The following is a 15,461-nucleotide window of genomic DNA, read 5'->3' on the forward strand; positions in this document are numbered from 1 at the left end:
AGGAACGGTTTATGTTTACTTTTTAAGATGTGGTTAATACAGCTAGTTGAAATTCTTTTTAACAGAAAGGGTTTTGGGGAGGAAGATGACGGTTTTTCTGGGGCAGGGTACGGTTTATCGATCACGCTGAAATTGTTATCCAAATCGCTATTCAGGATTTTCAGTTACTGGGAACACAATTTTTGATAAATGAAAAGTATTGTTAACCAGGTCAGGAATGTTTTTGATTAAACTCAGTTGGGTGGGTGGAAAAATTAAAAAATAGTTTAAAAATAAAAGGGGAGGGGGTCTATTTAGAATCCTTCAGCATGGAAACAACATTTTCAAAACCAGTAGTTCATTTTTTGGCTAACTGTAGTAGTCAATATCCTTGCTAATGGAAGTGAAAGGCTGGTCCCATGGGTTAGAGTCAGGCACAGATAGCAAGGGGCTGGCTAGGCTTCTCTGCAAATGCACCCTAACCTGGATCTGCAGCACTACAGTTCTTAAAGCAGGAACCAGCAGTTGTATGATGACTATGGCCCACATAGAATATCAGGGTTGGAAGGGACCTCAGGAGGTCATCTAGTCCAACCCCCTGCTCAAAGCAGGACCAATCCCCAGACAGATTTTTACCCCAGTTCCCTAAATGGCCCCCTCAAAGATTGAACTCACAACCCTGGGTTTAGCAGGACAATGCTTAAACCACTGAGCTATCCCTCCTCCCTCCACAGCCTCAAAGATATTTTTGTGTCTAGTGCTCATTGAAATCAGTGAGTGGTAGGTGCCTAAATACATTTGAGGACATAGGCTTATGTGATTTGGCCCTTCATCCACCCTCACTTGAGATGAGAACTATCCCCCAATTTATGTCACTCGTGACTGAAGTACTAGCTGGACTAGGGATAGCTCAGTGGTTTGTGTATTGGCCTGTTAAACCCAGGATTATGAGTTCAATCCTTGAGAGGTCCGCTTAGGGATCTAAAACAAAATCAGTACTTGCTCCTGCTAGTGAAGGTAGGAGGCTGGCCTCAATGACCTTTCGGGGTCCCTTACAGTTATACGAGATAGGTATCTCTCCATCTATCATACTAACTGTCCTATGTCAGTGGTTCTCAACCAGAGGTACATATACCCTGGGGGTACGCAGAGGTCTTCCAGGGAGTCGCATCTAGAGATTTGCCTAGTTTTACAACAGGCTACAGAAAACGCACCAGCGAAGTCAGTACAAACTAAAATTTCATACAATGACGTTTTTATACTGCTCTATATACTATACACTGAAATGAAGTACAATATTTATATTCCCGTTGATTTATTTTATAATTATATGGTAAAAATGAGAGAGTCCTGGGAGAATAACATGAGGGGGAAAGGTCCAGGAGAGCTGGCTGGATTTTAAAGAATCCTTATTGAGGTTGCAGGAACAAACCATCCCGATGTGTAGAAAGAATGGTAAATATGGCAGGTGACCGGCTTGGTTTAACAGTGAAATCCTTGCTGATCTTAAACAGAAAAAAGAAGCTTACAGGAAGTGGAAGATTGGACAAATGACCAGGGAGGAGTATAAAAATATTGCTCAGGCATGCAGGAGTGAAATCAGGAAGGCCAAATCACATTTGGAGTTGCAGCTAGCAAGGGATGTTAAGAGTAACAAGAAGGGTTTCTTCAGGTATGTTAGCAACAAGAAGAAGGTCAAGGAAAGTGTGGGCCCCTTACTGAATGAGGGAGGCAACCTAGTGACAGAGGATGTGAAAAAAGCTAATGTACTCAATGCTTTTTTTTGCCTCTGTCTTCACGAACAAGGTCAGTTCCCAGACTACTGCACTGAGCAGCACACTATGGGGAGGAGGTGACCAGCCCTCTGTGGAGAAAGAAGTGGTTCAGGACTATTTAGAAAAGCTGGACAAGCACAAGTCCATGGGGCCGGATGCACTGCAATCCGAGGGTGCTAAAGGAGTTAGCGGATGTGATTGCAAAGCCACTGGCCATCATCTTTGAAAACTCATGGCGATCGGGGGAGGTCCCGGATGACTGGAAAAAGGCTAATGTAGTGCCCATCTTTAAAAAAGGGAAGGAGGAAGGAGGAAGGCTGGGGAAGTCAGCCTCACCTCAGTCCCTGGAAAAATCATGGAGCAGGTCCTCAAGGAATCAATTCTGAAGCACTTAGAGGAGAGGAAAGTGATCAGGAACAGTCAGCATGGATTCACCAAGGGCAAGTCATGCCTGACTAACCTAATTACCTTCTATGATGAGATAACTAGCTCTGTGGATGAGGGGAAAGCAGTGGATGTGTTATTCCTTTACTTTAGCAAAGCTTTTGATACGGTCTCCCACAGTATTCTTGCCGGCAAGTTAAAGAAGTATGGGCTGGATGAATGGACTATAAGGTGGATAGAAAGCTGGCTAGATCGTCAGGCTCAACGGGTAGTGATCAACGGCTCCATGTCTAGATGGCAGCCGGTATCAAGCAGAGTGCCCCAAGGGTCGGTCCTGGGGCTGGTTTTGTTCAATATCTTCATTAATGATCTGGAGGATGGTGTGGACTGCACTCTCAGCAAGTTTGCAGATGACACTAAACTGGGAGGATGGTAGATACACTGGAAGGTAGGGATAGGATACAGAGGGACCTAGACAAATTAGAGGATTGGGCCAAAAGAAATCTGATGAGGTTCAACAAGGACAAGTGTAGAGTCCTGCACTTAGGACGGAAGAATCCCATGCACTGCTACAGACTAGGGACCGAGTGGCTAGGCAGCAGTTCTGCAGAAAAGGACCTAGAGGTTACAGTGGACGAGAAGCTGGATATGAGTCAACAATGTGCCCTTGTTGCCAAGAAGGCTAATGGCATTTTGGACTGTATAAGTAGGAGCATTGCCAACAGATCAAGGGATGTGATCATTCCCCTCTATTTGGCATTGGTGAGGCCTCATCTGGAGTACTGTGTCCAGTTTTGGGCCCCACACTACAAGAAGGATGTGGAAAAATTGGAAAGAGTCCAGAGGAGGGCAACAAAAATGATTAGGGGGCCGGAGCACATGATTTATGAGGAGAAGTTGAGGGAACTGGGATTGTTTAGTCTACAGAAGAGAAGAATGAGGGGGGATTTGATAGCTGCTTTCAACTACCTGAAAGGGGGTTCCAAAGAGGATGGATCTAGACTGTTCTCAGCGGTAGCAGATGACAGAACAAGGAGTAATGGTCTCAAGTTGCATTGGGGGAGGTTTAGATTGGATATTAGGAAAAACTTTTTCACTAGGACGGTGGTGAAGCACTGGAATGGGTTACCTAGGGAAGTGTTGGAATCTCCTTCCTTAGAGGTTTTTAAGGTCAGGCTTGACAAAGCCCTGGCTGGGATGATTTAGTTGGGGATTGGTTCTGCTTTGAGCAGGGGGTTGGGCTAGATGACCTCCTGAGGTCCCTTCCAACCCTGATAGTCTGTGATTCTATGACTCTATGAACACAGTCAGCTGAGGAGGCCTAGCTAAGCCTCTCTTTGGGGGGGTTCAGTGGGCGGGTGGGGGCTCAGTGTTGGGGCATGGGAGGGGGTTAGGAGTGCAGGCTCCGGGTGGCACTTACCTCAGGTGGCTCTTGGAAGTGGTGGCATGTCCCCCCTTCGGATCCTAGGCATAGGTGCAGCCAGGCAGTTCTGCACACTGCCCCATCCACAGGCACTGCCCCGCAGCTCCCATTGGTCCAGTTCCCGGCCAATGGGAGCTGTGGGGCCAGCGCTTGGAGCTGGGGCAGCGCACAGAGCCCCCTGGCCGCCCCTGCACTCCTAGCCAGAGAGGAGACATGCCACCACTTCCAGGAGCCATGCGGAGTCAGGCTGGGAGCCTGCCTTAGCCCCGCTGCGCCACCGACCGGACTTTTAACAGTCGGGCCAGCAGCGCTGACCAGAGCCGTTGGGGTCCCTTTTCGACTGGGTATTCGGCCTGCTAACCCTACTCTCTGCTCTGGCCCATGGTGGGGTGGTAGAAGACAGAGCGCAGAGGAAAACCATTCTTCACCCACCTGCTCCAGGGAGGGAGGGAGCAATGCTGTTATCTCCTGTGCGCCCAGATCCAGGCTCTGGGGGGCCCCTATCAGGGGGGCTCTTACTGACCGTCTGCCCCGCGGATGAGGCGATGTCCCCATTGCAGCCCTGTAAATAAGCTGGGAGTGGAGTGTTGCTAGAAACCTTTTCCCCAGTGGCTGGATTTTTGAAGGCCGGGCCGCTGGCCTCTCCCTGCAATCGCGGTGCTCTGCTCTTCTCCCGCAGAGGGAAGATTGTGCTGGGCTATACGGACGCGGAGCTGCAGGTGCGCGGCACCGGATACCAGTTCATCCACGCCGCTGACATGCTGCACTGTGCCGAGAATCACGTCCGAAGTAAGAGTGTTAAAAATCCCCCTTCCCCCCATCCCAACCTTCCCCCCCACGGCGTGCTCCTCAGATTCCCGGGGATCATGGCAGGAGCCACCAGCTCAGTTTGCTATGGAGTACGTGACCCTGGGGACCGGGCCCTATTCTGGCTTGGTCACTCTGCCACCCCTATCAGCATGGGGGTGGATGTCCAGCCGACGAGCCCCTCTCTGTGCCGTGTTGTGCATTATACAAGAGTCTGGCTCTTGCAGCTACTGGTGTGCTGGAGGGACTCTGTCTGACTTAGCCAGAACTCCTGCCAGGGTCTCCACAGCAGCACACGCTCTGCCACCCGCAGGCGCTGCCCCCTGACCTGGCCAGCTCTGCCCTCACCCTGCTCCCTTTCAGGGATCGCCCTGGCAGCATCACAGCAGGTAACCCTCTTAGCCCTGTCCATCCCTTCTGTGTCCCTGTGCAAGGCTGTGGGCATCCTGGCTGGCGAACCAGTCCCAAGGGCTTCAGGGGAACAGAAATCTGGTAGCTTCCCTTTTAAATTCCATTCCTGGAGCCCGCTGCTGTAGTCCATGTACACAGTCACATGGGAGCGGTCACCACGGGAATGCCACCTGCGAAGCCCTGTTACTTGGGCTTGGTACAGGGGGCTCAGAACATCCCTCAGAAAGAACTGGTGGGAGATAACCACATCCAGGAGTGCAGGCCATGTCTCCGCCTTCCCTTCTTGCAGAGGTTTCCTACAAACACAGACTGCAAGGGGGATGCACTGGGGCTACTGTGGGGCTGCACAGTGCCGCCAAGGCTCTGGCGAACACGACTGCTGGGTTACTCTTTGGCTCATCCCTGCATGAGGCAGGAGCCGATGGGGGTGGTGCCTGGATCCTTCCTTGTCCCGTTGTGAACCCAGTCTGGCCCAGGAACTTCTCCATTGCACATGATGGGTTTGGGGTTCCTACAGACAATTCTCGGCCCATTAGCAGGGCCTGACCCAGTGAGGCGCTCAGAAGGGCATTGAGGGTGCTGGGCACCTGCTCAGCTCTTTGGAGGGTAAGAGCTGGCATGAGGAGCTCCAGCGTCCGCTGGTGCTCAGGGTTCACCCTCCCACATGGAGCGAAGAGGAGCATCTCTTTTCCCAGCCCAGTGGGGCTGGAACCCTAGCTCACGGCCAAGTGTCCCACGTCAGGAGGACAGGCAATAAGACCTGGCCTTCGTAAAGGCATGAGCAATGCCTGATTAATTACTGAATGAAGGATTTCTGAAGGGACGGTGTTGATGTTAAGCACTGTGAATCTGTTGGACAAATCATGGCTTTGCCTCCTGCTTGTCTGATCAGGAGCCCATGAGGCGATCCACAGACTGAACCGCAGCGATGTTGGACACAATTTCCACTTCAGGTTCCTGACCCCAAAGCCAGCTTGGTTCAGTTATTTCACCCAGCATCACCAAGTGACTTGAGCCCCTTCAGGGGTCCTTTCTCGGTGCAATATGTCATGCTCACGCTAGAGGTCTGTCTCTGATGGATCTGACCCAAAACACGTTGCATGTAACAGAAACGGAGTCAAGTAAGAAACCCCACGCACAGTTTAGCCATAGCAAGAAGGGGTATTCTGTAAAAGCAGCCATATAGAAAGGGTTAATTGTTTAAATGGCCTCATTAAACAAGACACAGTTAGTGTGACCCTTATCTGCCCCTTCTCTCAGGTCCCAGCCCCACACATGTGGGCATTCTAATTTGGCTTGGGGGGGTAAAATTACCTCTGGGTCTTGTCTGACGTAACCTCTTCAATCGCTATCATTTTTCTAACATGGCTTTTATAAAGAACATGGGCCAGATATTCAGGTGGTGTAAATCAGAAATGCCTATTTACTCCAGCTGAGGATCTGGCCCTACTCCTTTAAACAGCTAATTGTTCTGCCCCCTCCCTTCCCAGATAACTTAACACCACAGTGTCAGCAAATAAACAAACACACATGCAAATATTACTAGCATAGGTGTCATGAATGAGAAAAATGAGGAATTGTCCTTGAGTGACATTGGACCAGATTGGATCGGCACAGCTGGGCCAGTCTGTATCGAAGGGCTCATGTGCTCCAGGGCACTTCGGTCTTGCAGAAATCGCAGTACCTCGTGACACCAGGGCTCTGCATCCCTGGATCCACCTCTGCAGACCGGGTGTCGCTCCCTGCATTGTCTTGGCATCTCTTTTCCAGTGATAAAAACGGGCGAGAGCGGCCTGACCGTGTTCCGTCTCCTGACAAAAGAAAATCGTTGGAAGTGGGTCCAATCCAACGCTAGACTCGTCTACAAGAATGGCAAACCTGATTACATCATCGCCACGCAAAGGCCGCTTGTGTAAGTGCCGGGGTACATGCCTGGAGTGGGTCTAACCTCTCCTGGGTTCTAGAGCCTGTCAGGCTCTGCGTTTGTTAGTAAGGAAGCTCTGATAGAGTAGGGCAGGTCACTTGCTTCATCCTCCTAGTACGCTGTCTTGCTTGTTGCTTCTCTCAGAAGGAGAACAATGTAATAATAATGCCTAGCTCTTATCATCAGTCGATCTCAAAGTGCTTTACAAAAGTCACTATCTCCACTTTACAGATGGTGAAACCGAGGCATAGAGCAGAGAGGTGACTTGCCCAATGTCACCCAGCAGAACCGGGACTAGAAACCAGGGCTCCTGAGTTCCAGTCTACCGCACAAGCCACTAGGCCACAAAATATACAAATACTTTGAAACTCACCCATTGCTTGGGATGGGACCCAGGGACAAAAAACACTGTATTATTCTAAAGAACGAGAAAATATTCTGGGTTTGATTCTGATCTCACACCAGCTTCACACTGGTATACTGGCTAGAGGGGGGAGCTCGTGATTTACTGCACTGTTGGAGCAGAATCGGGCCCTTGTAAGCCGGGGCTCTGAAATTCCACAGTCCCCTCTGGCCTTCGCTAGGGCTACCTCATCTCCTCTGGCCGCTTACTTATGGCAAGAGAGGATCACATACCCCTGCTGCTCCCCTGCATCTTTCTCAACCCTCAGACGCTGGAGTGAGGGACATCACATTTTTTTATTGAACACACTGTTTTTGTTTTAAAAAAATACATACACTCATGCAAATAGCCAGAAACTTCTTATACTGACATACAACATGATCCTGTGTACTATGAGCATGCTGCAGATGCTAAGGTGAGAATTATGAAAGCTTGCCTCTTTTAGAGGCTGGTCTTCAGCAGTAGCTGTTTTACCTTCAACCAGGAATGTCACAGGTTTTGCTAGAGCAAAATGTTAAAGACACTTTTAAAATAATGCAATAAAACAATAAGTAATGTTGGGGTTAACCCGTCATTTACCATTACACTCTGAGCTGTGCAGTTAGCTGACCAGACCCGGGGGGAGCAGCGTTGCAACTCCAGTTTTCAAGATCCAAGTTTGCAGCTGTGACGGTGTTCACTCACGGCGCCTTCTGCTGGCTGTCCTGGGGATTAGCTCTGCTAGCTCATTATTAGTCTCACTGCCGTCACTTCTGCTCCAGGACCCACGTCACTCCCAGAACCATGGCATCTTCTTCATGCCACATCCCTATGGCCATGTCACGCTCTGTTCTCCCCCGTTCCGGGGGAACTGCAGTCTGCTGTCCGGCCACTTCCCTCAGTGGCAACTGCAACCAATTGTCTGGCCACTTCCTCTGTGGCAGGTGTGGGGGGGCCCAGGCCTGCTCACTACTCTGGGTCCCGGCTCAGGGACCCTGAAGATGGCCACCACTTGCTGTGTCCCCTCTGACTCCTCCGTTCCTTTCCCTGGGCCACTTCCCCACGGCCTTTAGCACCCGCTTCGCCCTTGCCTCAGGGCCCCAGCCTGTGAATCCTGCAGCCAACCAGGCACCATCTTTAGCTCCCCCATCCCCGGTCACTGCTAGCAGCACTGCTCTGTCCAGGGTGCTATTTCCCTTCTGCCTGGCCAGGAGCCTGGTGTTCCCTCATCAAGCTCCAGTCAGCTACTGAACTTGCTCTGCCCTGCAGCTCTTCTCAGATGGGCCTGCCCAACCCTGATTGGCTGCTCCTCAGAGCCCCTTTCCTATTGGCTGCTTTTCATGCAGCTGCCTGATTAACCCCAAACAGTCCAGTGTGGGACAGTCACCCCATCACAGCAGCCCACAGAAAAGGGGCGTGGATGGCTCCATGCAGGGAACTGGATGGGGCTTTACCCTTTGCTGCAGGGAAGAGCTCAGACAGGGGACTCACCTCCCCAGTGGAGCAGATGTGCCTGCGTGCTATCTCCTTGCAGCTGTGGATGGTTTCCCCAAAGCTGCGCTGGAAATGTGCCGCCCGCTGCGTGAGTCTGCAGTGTGAGCCCCTGGAAAAGGCTGGCCAGCCCAGTTCCAGCACAGGCAGCTCCAGGCCCAACTGCTTGGAGAAGTAGGTGACTAGGGAGCAGCTCAGAAAGGTGTGGTGCACTCGCTTGGCTGCCCCTTCCTCGGCCCATGGGCAGCACAGCCACCTGGAGGAGCATAAGATGTGGTGATATCAAGCATCAAGCCGTGCAGCTCGCAACCAGGAAAACTTGCCAAGCGGCTGAATTGATACTGTGTGATGGCAGCGTGGGGTCGCAGGACAGCCTTAAAAATTGGGGCCAGATGCAGGATGTCCCACACAATGTGGCACACTTGAGCTGCATTGTGCGACAACAGGCCAGTTATTAAGCCAAGCCAACGATACTCTCTGTGGCTGATCCTGGAAACCTTTTCTCCTACAAATAGTCCTGACTCCTGTGTGTGGTCTCCAACTTCACTGGGATTTCTCCCATGTATGGGAACCACCTGCAGGAGTGAGGGGGTGCAGGGAGATTCCCTATCTCCCCTTCAGCAGTCATGAAAACACCACCAACACAACTGCAGAGGGTTTGCCCTCAGACTTTGCTTTGATCACAGGCTGCATTTTAGGGAGGTAAATGCTTGAACCTCCATCAGTGAACTCTCTGGCAAAACTCCCATTGACTTCAATGGCACAAGATTGTGACTGATACCCTGATATCACTTATACCATCAGTTAGGCATATGCGAGCTTGCTGTTGATGCACAGTCCCTAGCCTAGAACATCCCTCTACCATCTGGGAATATCCCTCAGCGAGACCTTACCTTCACACAAAACAGCTGATAAATGCTATTGGTTTTTTTTTCAAGTCTTAGTTAGTGTCATTCTTCATTCCATCTGGAGTTTCCATTTCTATTTTGTCCAGGATGAAATATAAACCTGGTGAAGCTACTTGACTTTGTCCATGCACCAGAGAACCAAACACAACTCCCCTGTTTTAAGAACCCTATGTTAGTTCTGCATCAGATTCCAAAATTAAAGTCAAGGTTTTCCAGGAGCATAGGAATGGCCTGACTGGGTCAGACCAATGGTCCATCTAGTCCAATATCCTGTCTCTGACAGTGGCCAGCACCAGCTGCTTCAGAAGAAGAAACTTTGGAGTAGGCAGTGATGGAGAACTTTGGCAGGCTGGATTTTGATACTCTTTGCAATGTAACTATCAGCAATGGGGCGCTGGTGTGTGTTTAGTGGAAAGTTGATTTTGAACTACATTCCTTTCTCTTAGCAATGTTAAAATCCAGTTTTGTACGAGTGCAGCCTTCTGAAAGGGTTATACGTGAGGAAGACTTCAGACTATTTAATATCTCCTTTACCTTTTGTGCATGGAGGTCACTCGCCTAGGTTCCCCTCCCTCATCCCACATATAAGGTGCAAGCTTCCAAAAAAGATCTTTGATACCAGTGTTGACTAAGTGAGCGCTAGGGGGAATCAGCGAGGTGATATTAACCTGTGAGACGAGTCATTCTAGGTCTCCTTGTGGGTATGTGCCCATAACCAATCTTGTCTTTGTTCTGTGCAGAGATGAAGAAGGAGGGGAGCACCTTCGGAAGCGTTCTTTGCATCTTCCTTTTACCTTTGCTACAGGAGAGGCACTGTTATATCAAATGCCCTACCCGCTTCCTGGCTTCCCTGACCCTTTCCACAACAAAGGGAAAAACAACAGATCCAAAAAGAATTCTCACAGTAAAGGGGGGAGGTCCCAGAAGGACAATGTAGACCCAAACTCTCTCCTGGGAGCCATGATGAGGCAAGATGAGGCTGTTTATGTCTCCCACCCAGCTTCTACTCCCAAACATTCCTTCAGCAGCAATCTCTTCAGCCACCTGGGAGAATCTGGCTTATTTGGGACTGGAGGAGAGAACTGGAATGCGGTTGCTAATCCATTGTCCTCTGGGGAAAATGGTCCCCAGCAGGAGCTAGATGATTTGAGGCAAGGGGACCCAGTGTTGACCACACTGGATTCTCTCTCGATTAGCAGTGATGAAAACTGTTCAAATACTGAGCTGTTTAGTGCTTTGGAGGGTCTGGGGCTGAATGCTGAGGATCTGGAGCTCTTGCTGTTGGATGAGAGGATGGTGAGGGTAGAAATGGACTTGGATTATAGTCCGTCTCTGAACGATCTATTAACAAACAATGAAATCCTTTCCTATATTCATGGTTCACTTGTAAACAAAGGTGAGGATGAGCCCACTGGGGAGCAGCAGGCCTGTTCCTTGTCTGACCCAGGCCAGAATCCAAGCAAAGACCCAGTGGTGTATCCATCTCAGATGCCAGAGAAAGGATCCCAGTGCTCACCCCAGCCCCCGTCACAAAACCAGCAGTCGCTGATCTTGCATCTCCCTCAGCAAATGCAGCAGCACATTGTGACCCAAAACCAGCAGAGCAGCCAGCCGTGGGAGCAGCTGTTGCCCTCAGTTCTCAGTCAGCCGACACCCTCGCTCGTGAAGCAGGCTGCTGAGGATAAGCAGCAGCCTAGCAGCCTGCAGTGGAGGCCACCAGCAGGAACAGCCGAGCTTGGGCTGTCCCCGTTTGTACAGTCACCTCTTGGTCATCAGCAGCAGAGTCCACAATGGGTCAGACCTCATGGATCAAACCATCTCCATCAACCCATAGAAATCCCTTACCAACATAAGCAACATGGGCAGCAGCTGAAGAGCAACCTCCACACAGTGCAGGGAGCACATCAACCACTCCTGCAGCAAAGCCAGCCCTGCATCCAACAAAACCGGATCCAGGCGCACACAGAGCCGCAGCTGAAACAAAAACACAACCAGCACTTGTTAGTGAATGGGCTGTGCAGCCATGACTCATCCAACCAGCCAACCCTAGGGAGTAACACATGGCAGGGCTATAGCTACAGGCCTGCAAATCAGCCACCCAGGGGGCTCCCAGCACAGACCGATAGCTATGGTGTCGAACAGGAGCTGAGCTCCCAGCTCTACCCAGCTCAGGTGCCAAACACAGGAGTGTCCACCATTCATTTTTACCTGAACGGGCTGTCCAGCATGGAGATGGGAGATAGAGGAGCATCCCAAGAAGAGATGACTCCGTATTCGGGTTTTGTCCCCCCTTCCTCATATCAGGTCATTTCTGCAAAGCAACTGACCCCTGTTCCTTCAGTGTCCCAGGACCTGTGTCCAAATTCAGCCTTGGATCACTTTGTGAATATCCATGGACAACGGGAAGCCTCCATGCACTCTTACGGGACACACATGCCGTTATTACGCCAGGATAATATCCATAAGGTAAGCAGCTCTTTTACATTGGAGCTAAAGATTTCCTGAATCTGTCACATGTTTCAGCGCCTCATCTAGTGGTGATTTTATTAATTTGGGGACTAACTCTCCTCCCATTTACACCATTGTAAATCAGGAGCAACTCCACTGTAGTCCATTGACTTACACCAATGTCAAGTGGGCATCAGAGGAGGACCTGCCCCATTGGCCAAGCATTTTCAAAAGTGAGTAGTGGGGTGAGGTTTCTCACTTTTCAGGTGTCCAACCGGAGGTACCTGACAGGGGCCCACTGTTCAGAGGGTGGGAGTCCAGCAGTGTCTAACAGTTGGCCCCTTTAAGGAGTCTCAAGATGGGCAACTGAAATCACTAGCCCTTTTTGAAACTCTAGGCTTCTCCTTTAGTCTGCAAATACACACGCATTGAGTTAGCCTGCCAGAGTGTCCTATTGAATTGTGGTGCACTGCGGTGAAAAATGGGCCTTTGCTAACCCTTTCTCCTATGATGAATTGAAGAACAAAAGAATGGAGAACATGCTGCATGGATTCCTGTCCTTAACAGGTGAACATTCCTGGCTCAAGTTTCCATAGGGATCACAGCACACAGTGTGCGGCAAAATCCTCACCTCTGTATTTATGGACAGAAATGCCGAAAGAGTGATTGTTGCAATATGCCCATTGGTATTGCTCTGGCAAAACAAAGGTGAAGGACTGATTTTGCAGCAAAGATGTCAGAGTGCCTTTAGAACAATGCCTCCTATATAGGGGTGAAAGTAACTTAAAGGACTTACCGGTATGCCGGAGTCCTGAGCAGGGGCGTGGCCTCAACCGGAAGAGGCAGGGCCTTTCCAGATTTAAAGGCCCTGGGGCTCTGGCTGGGAGCTCCGGGCCCTTTAAATCACTGCAGGAGCCCGGCTGCTGGAGCTCTGGCGGGGACTTAAAGGGCCCGGGGCTCCCCGCAGCGGCTGGAGCCCTGGACCCTTTAAATCACCACCATGGAAGCTGGTCCAGTCCGGCACAGCATACTGGCTCTTGCCGGTAGGCCGTACTGGACCGGACCAGCTTACTTTCACCTCTGCTCCTATAGGCCAGTTATCTGTCAGTGGTACTCACCTGTAGTATGTGAGTGCCTCATGCTCTTACATACAAGTTGCCTCATGTGCCCCTGTTTCGTAGAATATCAGGGTTGGAAGGGACCTCAGGAGGTCATCTAGTCCAACCCCCTGCTCAAAGCAGGGCCAATCCCCAGACAGATTTTCACGCCAGATCCCGAAATGGCCCCCTCAAGGATTGAACTCACAATGGTGGGTTTAGCAGGCCAATGCTCAAACCACTGAGCTATCCCCCCGCCTGTCTTCCCTCAGCCCAAAAATGATTGTGTTTTACAAACTGAAGCACAGAGAGACTAAAATGACTTCTGCAGGGTCACACCACAAGCCTTGGGAGAGCAGTGATTAAAGCCACTGCCTCATGCTGTGCTGCTTCCCCATCAACACAGGCTCCACTCTGCCCCATGCCACCAGCTCCACTCACTGCCTCCCCATTGGTTAGCCATTTGGGAGCTGAGAGCCAATCAGGTTCTGAACAGCCCCCCCTCATCCTCCCCCCCCAGCAGTGGGCAAGGGTAGGGCACACCTCTGCCAATGGAGAAGCAGTAACTAGAGCCGGGTAGTATGGGGCAAAGCCCCTCCCCTACATGAGTGGTGGAGAGGTGGTTAGGCCAGTGAGTGGCATTTTGACCTGTCCTCAGCTGTAGCTCCATCCCATGCGTCTTCCCTATCTTCAAGGACTGGCCCTGGGTGACAGAGACCAGTTGAGACTTTCCCCTTCCCCTTCCACTGGATCGTCCAAGACGGGCCAGGACTATGGCCAAGAATGGATTCTCCTTGTTGCACCCCAGTGAGGCACAGGGACAGCAAGTGACTTACCCTAGGTCATACAAGTAGTCTGTGGCAGACCAGGGAATTCCTAGATTCATCGATTCAGATTCCAAGGCCAGAAGGGACCATTGTGACCATCTCATCTGACCATCTAGATAGCCCAGGGCAGAGAACTGCCCCAAAATAATCCCTAGAACAGATCTTTTAGAAATTGAACCTGTCTCTCCCAGGTCCCAGACGACACTTTCCCCACAGTCCCATCTTTACCTTCAGTGTTTAAAACATTAAATCCTCCAGAACCCCTAAACGTTTTCTCTCTGTCTTCCCTCAGCCCGAAAATGATTGTGTTTTGACCAACGCTAATGTGGGATACCCCCGAGACTGCCTCCTGCCCAACAGAAACCCTGCTTCCTCAGACGAGCTGCATTCCTGCACAGAACTGCTTCAAAATCATTCTAAACCCTCCAGCAGTGGCTTTTATCTCTAAGAGTGGACGATTAGATTGCCCAAAGCTGGATTATTCAGACCATATGGAGAAAAAACTGTGTTAAAGTTATGGAAAACAAGCAGCTATTTTTTTCTGGCTATTTTTATCAACCTCACATGGTAGTGATTGTGACAGAGAGGGCTTGGCCAGGAGTGAGAAGGAACTTTACATGGTGGAGTTTAATTTTCACAAAGATATTACCGATCTGAGCATTAATGTTCCACCTACAACAGTCTACTAGAGAGGCCGTGGCAGGGGGAAACAACTTTTAATTCTTCACAACCCCTCTGTAATGCATTTGTAAAAATAGTCAGGGCTTGAGCTTTGTACACAAAGTCTCATTTGTGAGATTATCCTGGAATGGCTGAGAGTTTTTTGTGTTCTTTGCTTCATCAGTTGGGAGTTTCCAAATGTCAGGGCCCTATCTGTTTTCTTTCATGTTTCCCTGGTAGGGTTATCCATTGCAGAAAGGCAAAGACATCCAGCTACAAAGGAAAATCGGCTTGGAAATATCTTGACCCAGCCTCATATCTTTCTTTTGTAGCAGTCTTTTAAATTGAATACAGAATTAATGTTTTGCTGTAGAAAACTACATTTTAACATGAACAAAGGGTACGTCTACACTACGAGATTAATTCGAATTTAGATAATTCGAATTTGGGAAACAGATTGTATAAATTCGATTGTGCGCGGCCACACTAAGCACATTAATTCGGTTTTTAACCACATTAATTCGGTGGTGTGCGGCCACACTACCCCATTAATTTTAACCACATTAATTCGGTGGTGTGCGGCCACACTACCCCTAATTCGAATTTACAAAATCGATTTTGGTGCTACTCCGCTCGTCGGGGTGGAGTACAGAAATCGATTTTAAGCGCCCTTTAATTCGAAGTAACTGGCTCCGTTGTGTGGACGGGTTAAGGATTAATTCGGATTAACGCAGCTAAATCCGAATTAAAGTCGTAGTGTAGACCAGGCCAAAGACAACCATGTTGAAGATGTGACATTGACATAACAAGTCTTGCACTTTGATGAAAAGAGTTCTCTATTGCACTAATTTTTAGTTCTACTGTTACGTAAGATTGTTGGGTTGGGGTTTTTTTGTTTAAACACATTTTATCAGTCTCTACAATTTAGGACATTTTTGTTTCTGT

General features: G+C 49.8%; 1 protein-coding gene across 1 annotated transcript in view; it reads left to right on the top strand.

Annotated features, from left to right (window-relative positions):
* The window catches only part of LOC112102678 (aryl hydrocarbon receptor-like), a 112,339-nt gene extending 97,430 nt beyond the window's left edge, over window positions 1-14,909 (top strand). The window contains exons 8-11 of the mRNA XM_024194084.1: window positions 4,241-4,350; window positions 6,550-6,691; window positions 10,225-11,950; window positions 14,149-14,909. Of these exons, the coding sequence (XP_024049852.1) occupies window positions 4,241-4,350; window positions 6,550-6,691; window positions 10,225-11,950; window positions 14,149-14,304 (2,134 nt within the window). The 3' untranslated portion in view covers window positions 14,305-14,909. The remainder of the gene's footprint in view (window positions 1-4,240; window positions 4,351-6,549; window positions 6,692-10,224; window positions 11,951-14,148) is intronic.
* The last annotated feature ends 552 nt before the right edge of the window (window positions 14,910-15,461 follow it).

This window comes from Terrapene carolina, unplaced genomic scaffold (genome assembly GCF_002925995.2).
Source record: "Terrapene carolina triunguis isolate 2854851 unplaced genomic scaffold, T_m_triunguis-2.0 Scaffold173, whole genome shotgun sequence".
Lineage (NCBI taxonomy): Eukaryota > Metazoa > Chordata > Testudines > Emydidae > Terrapene > Terrapene triunguis.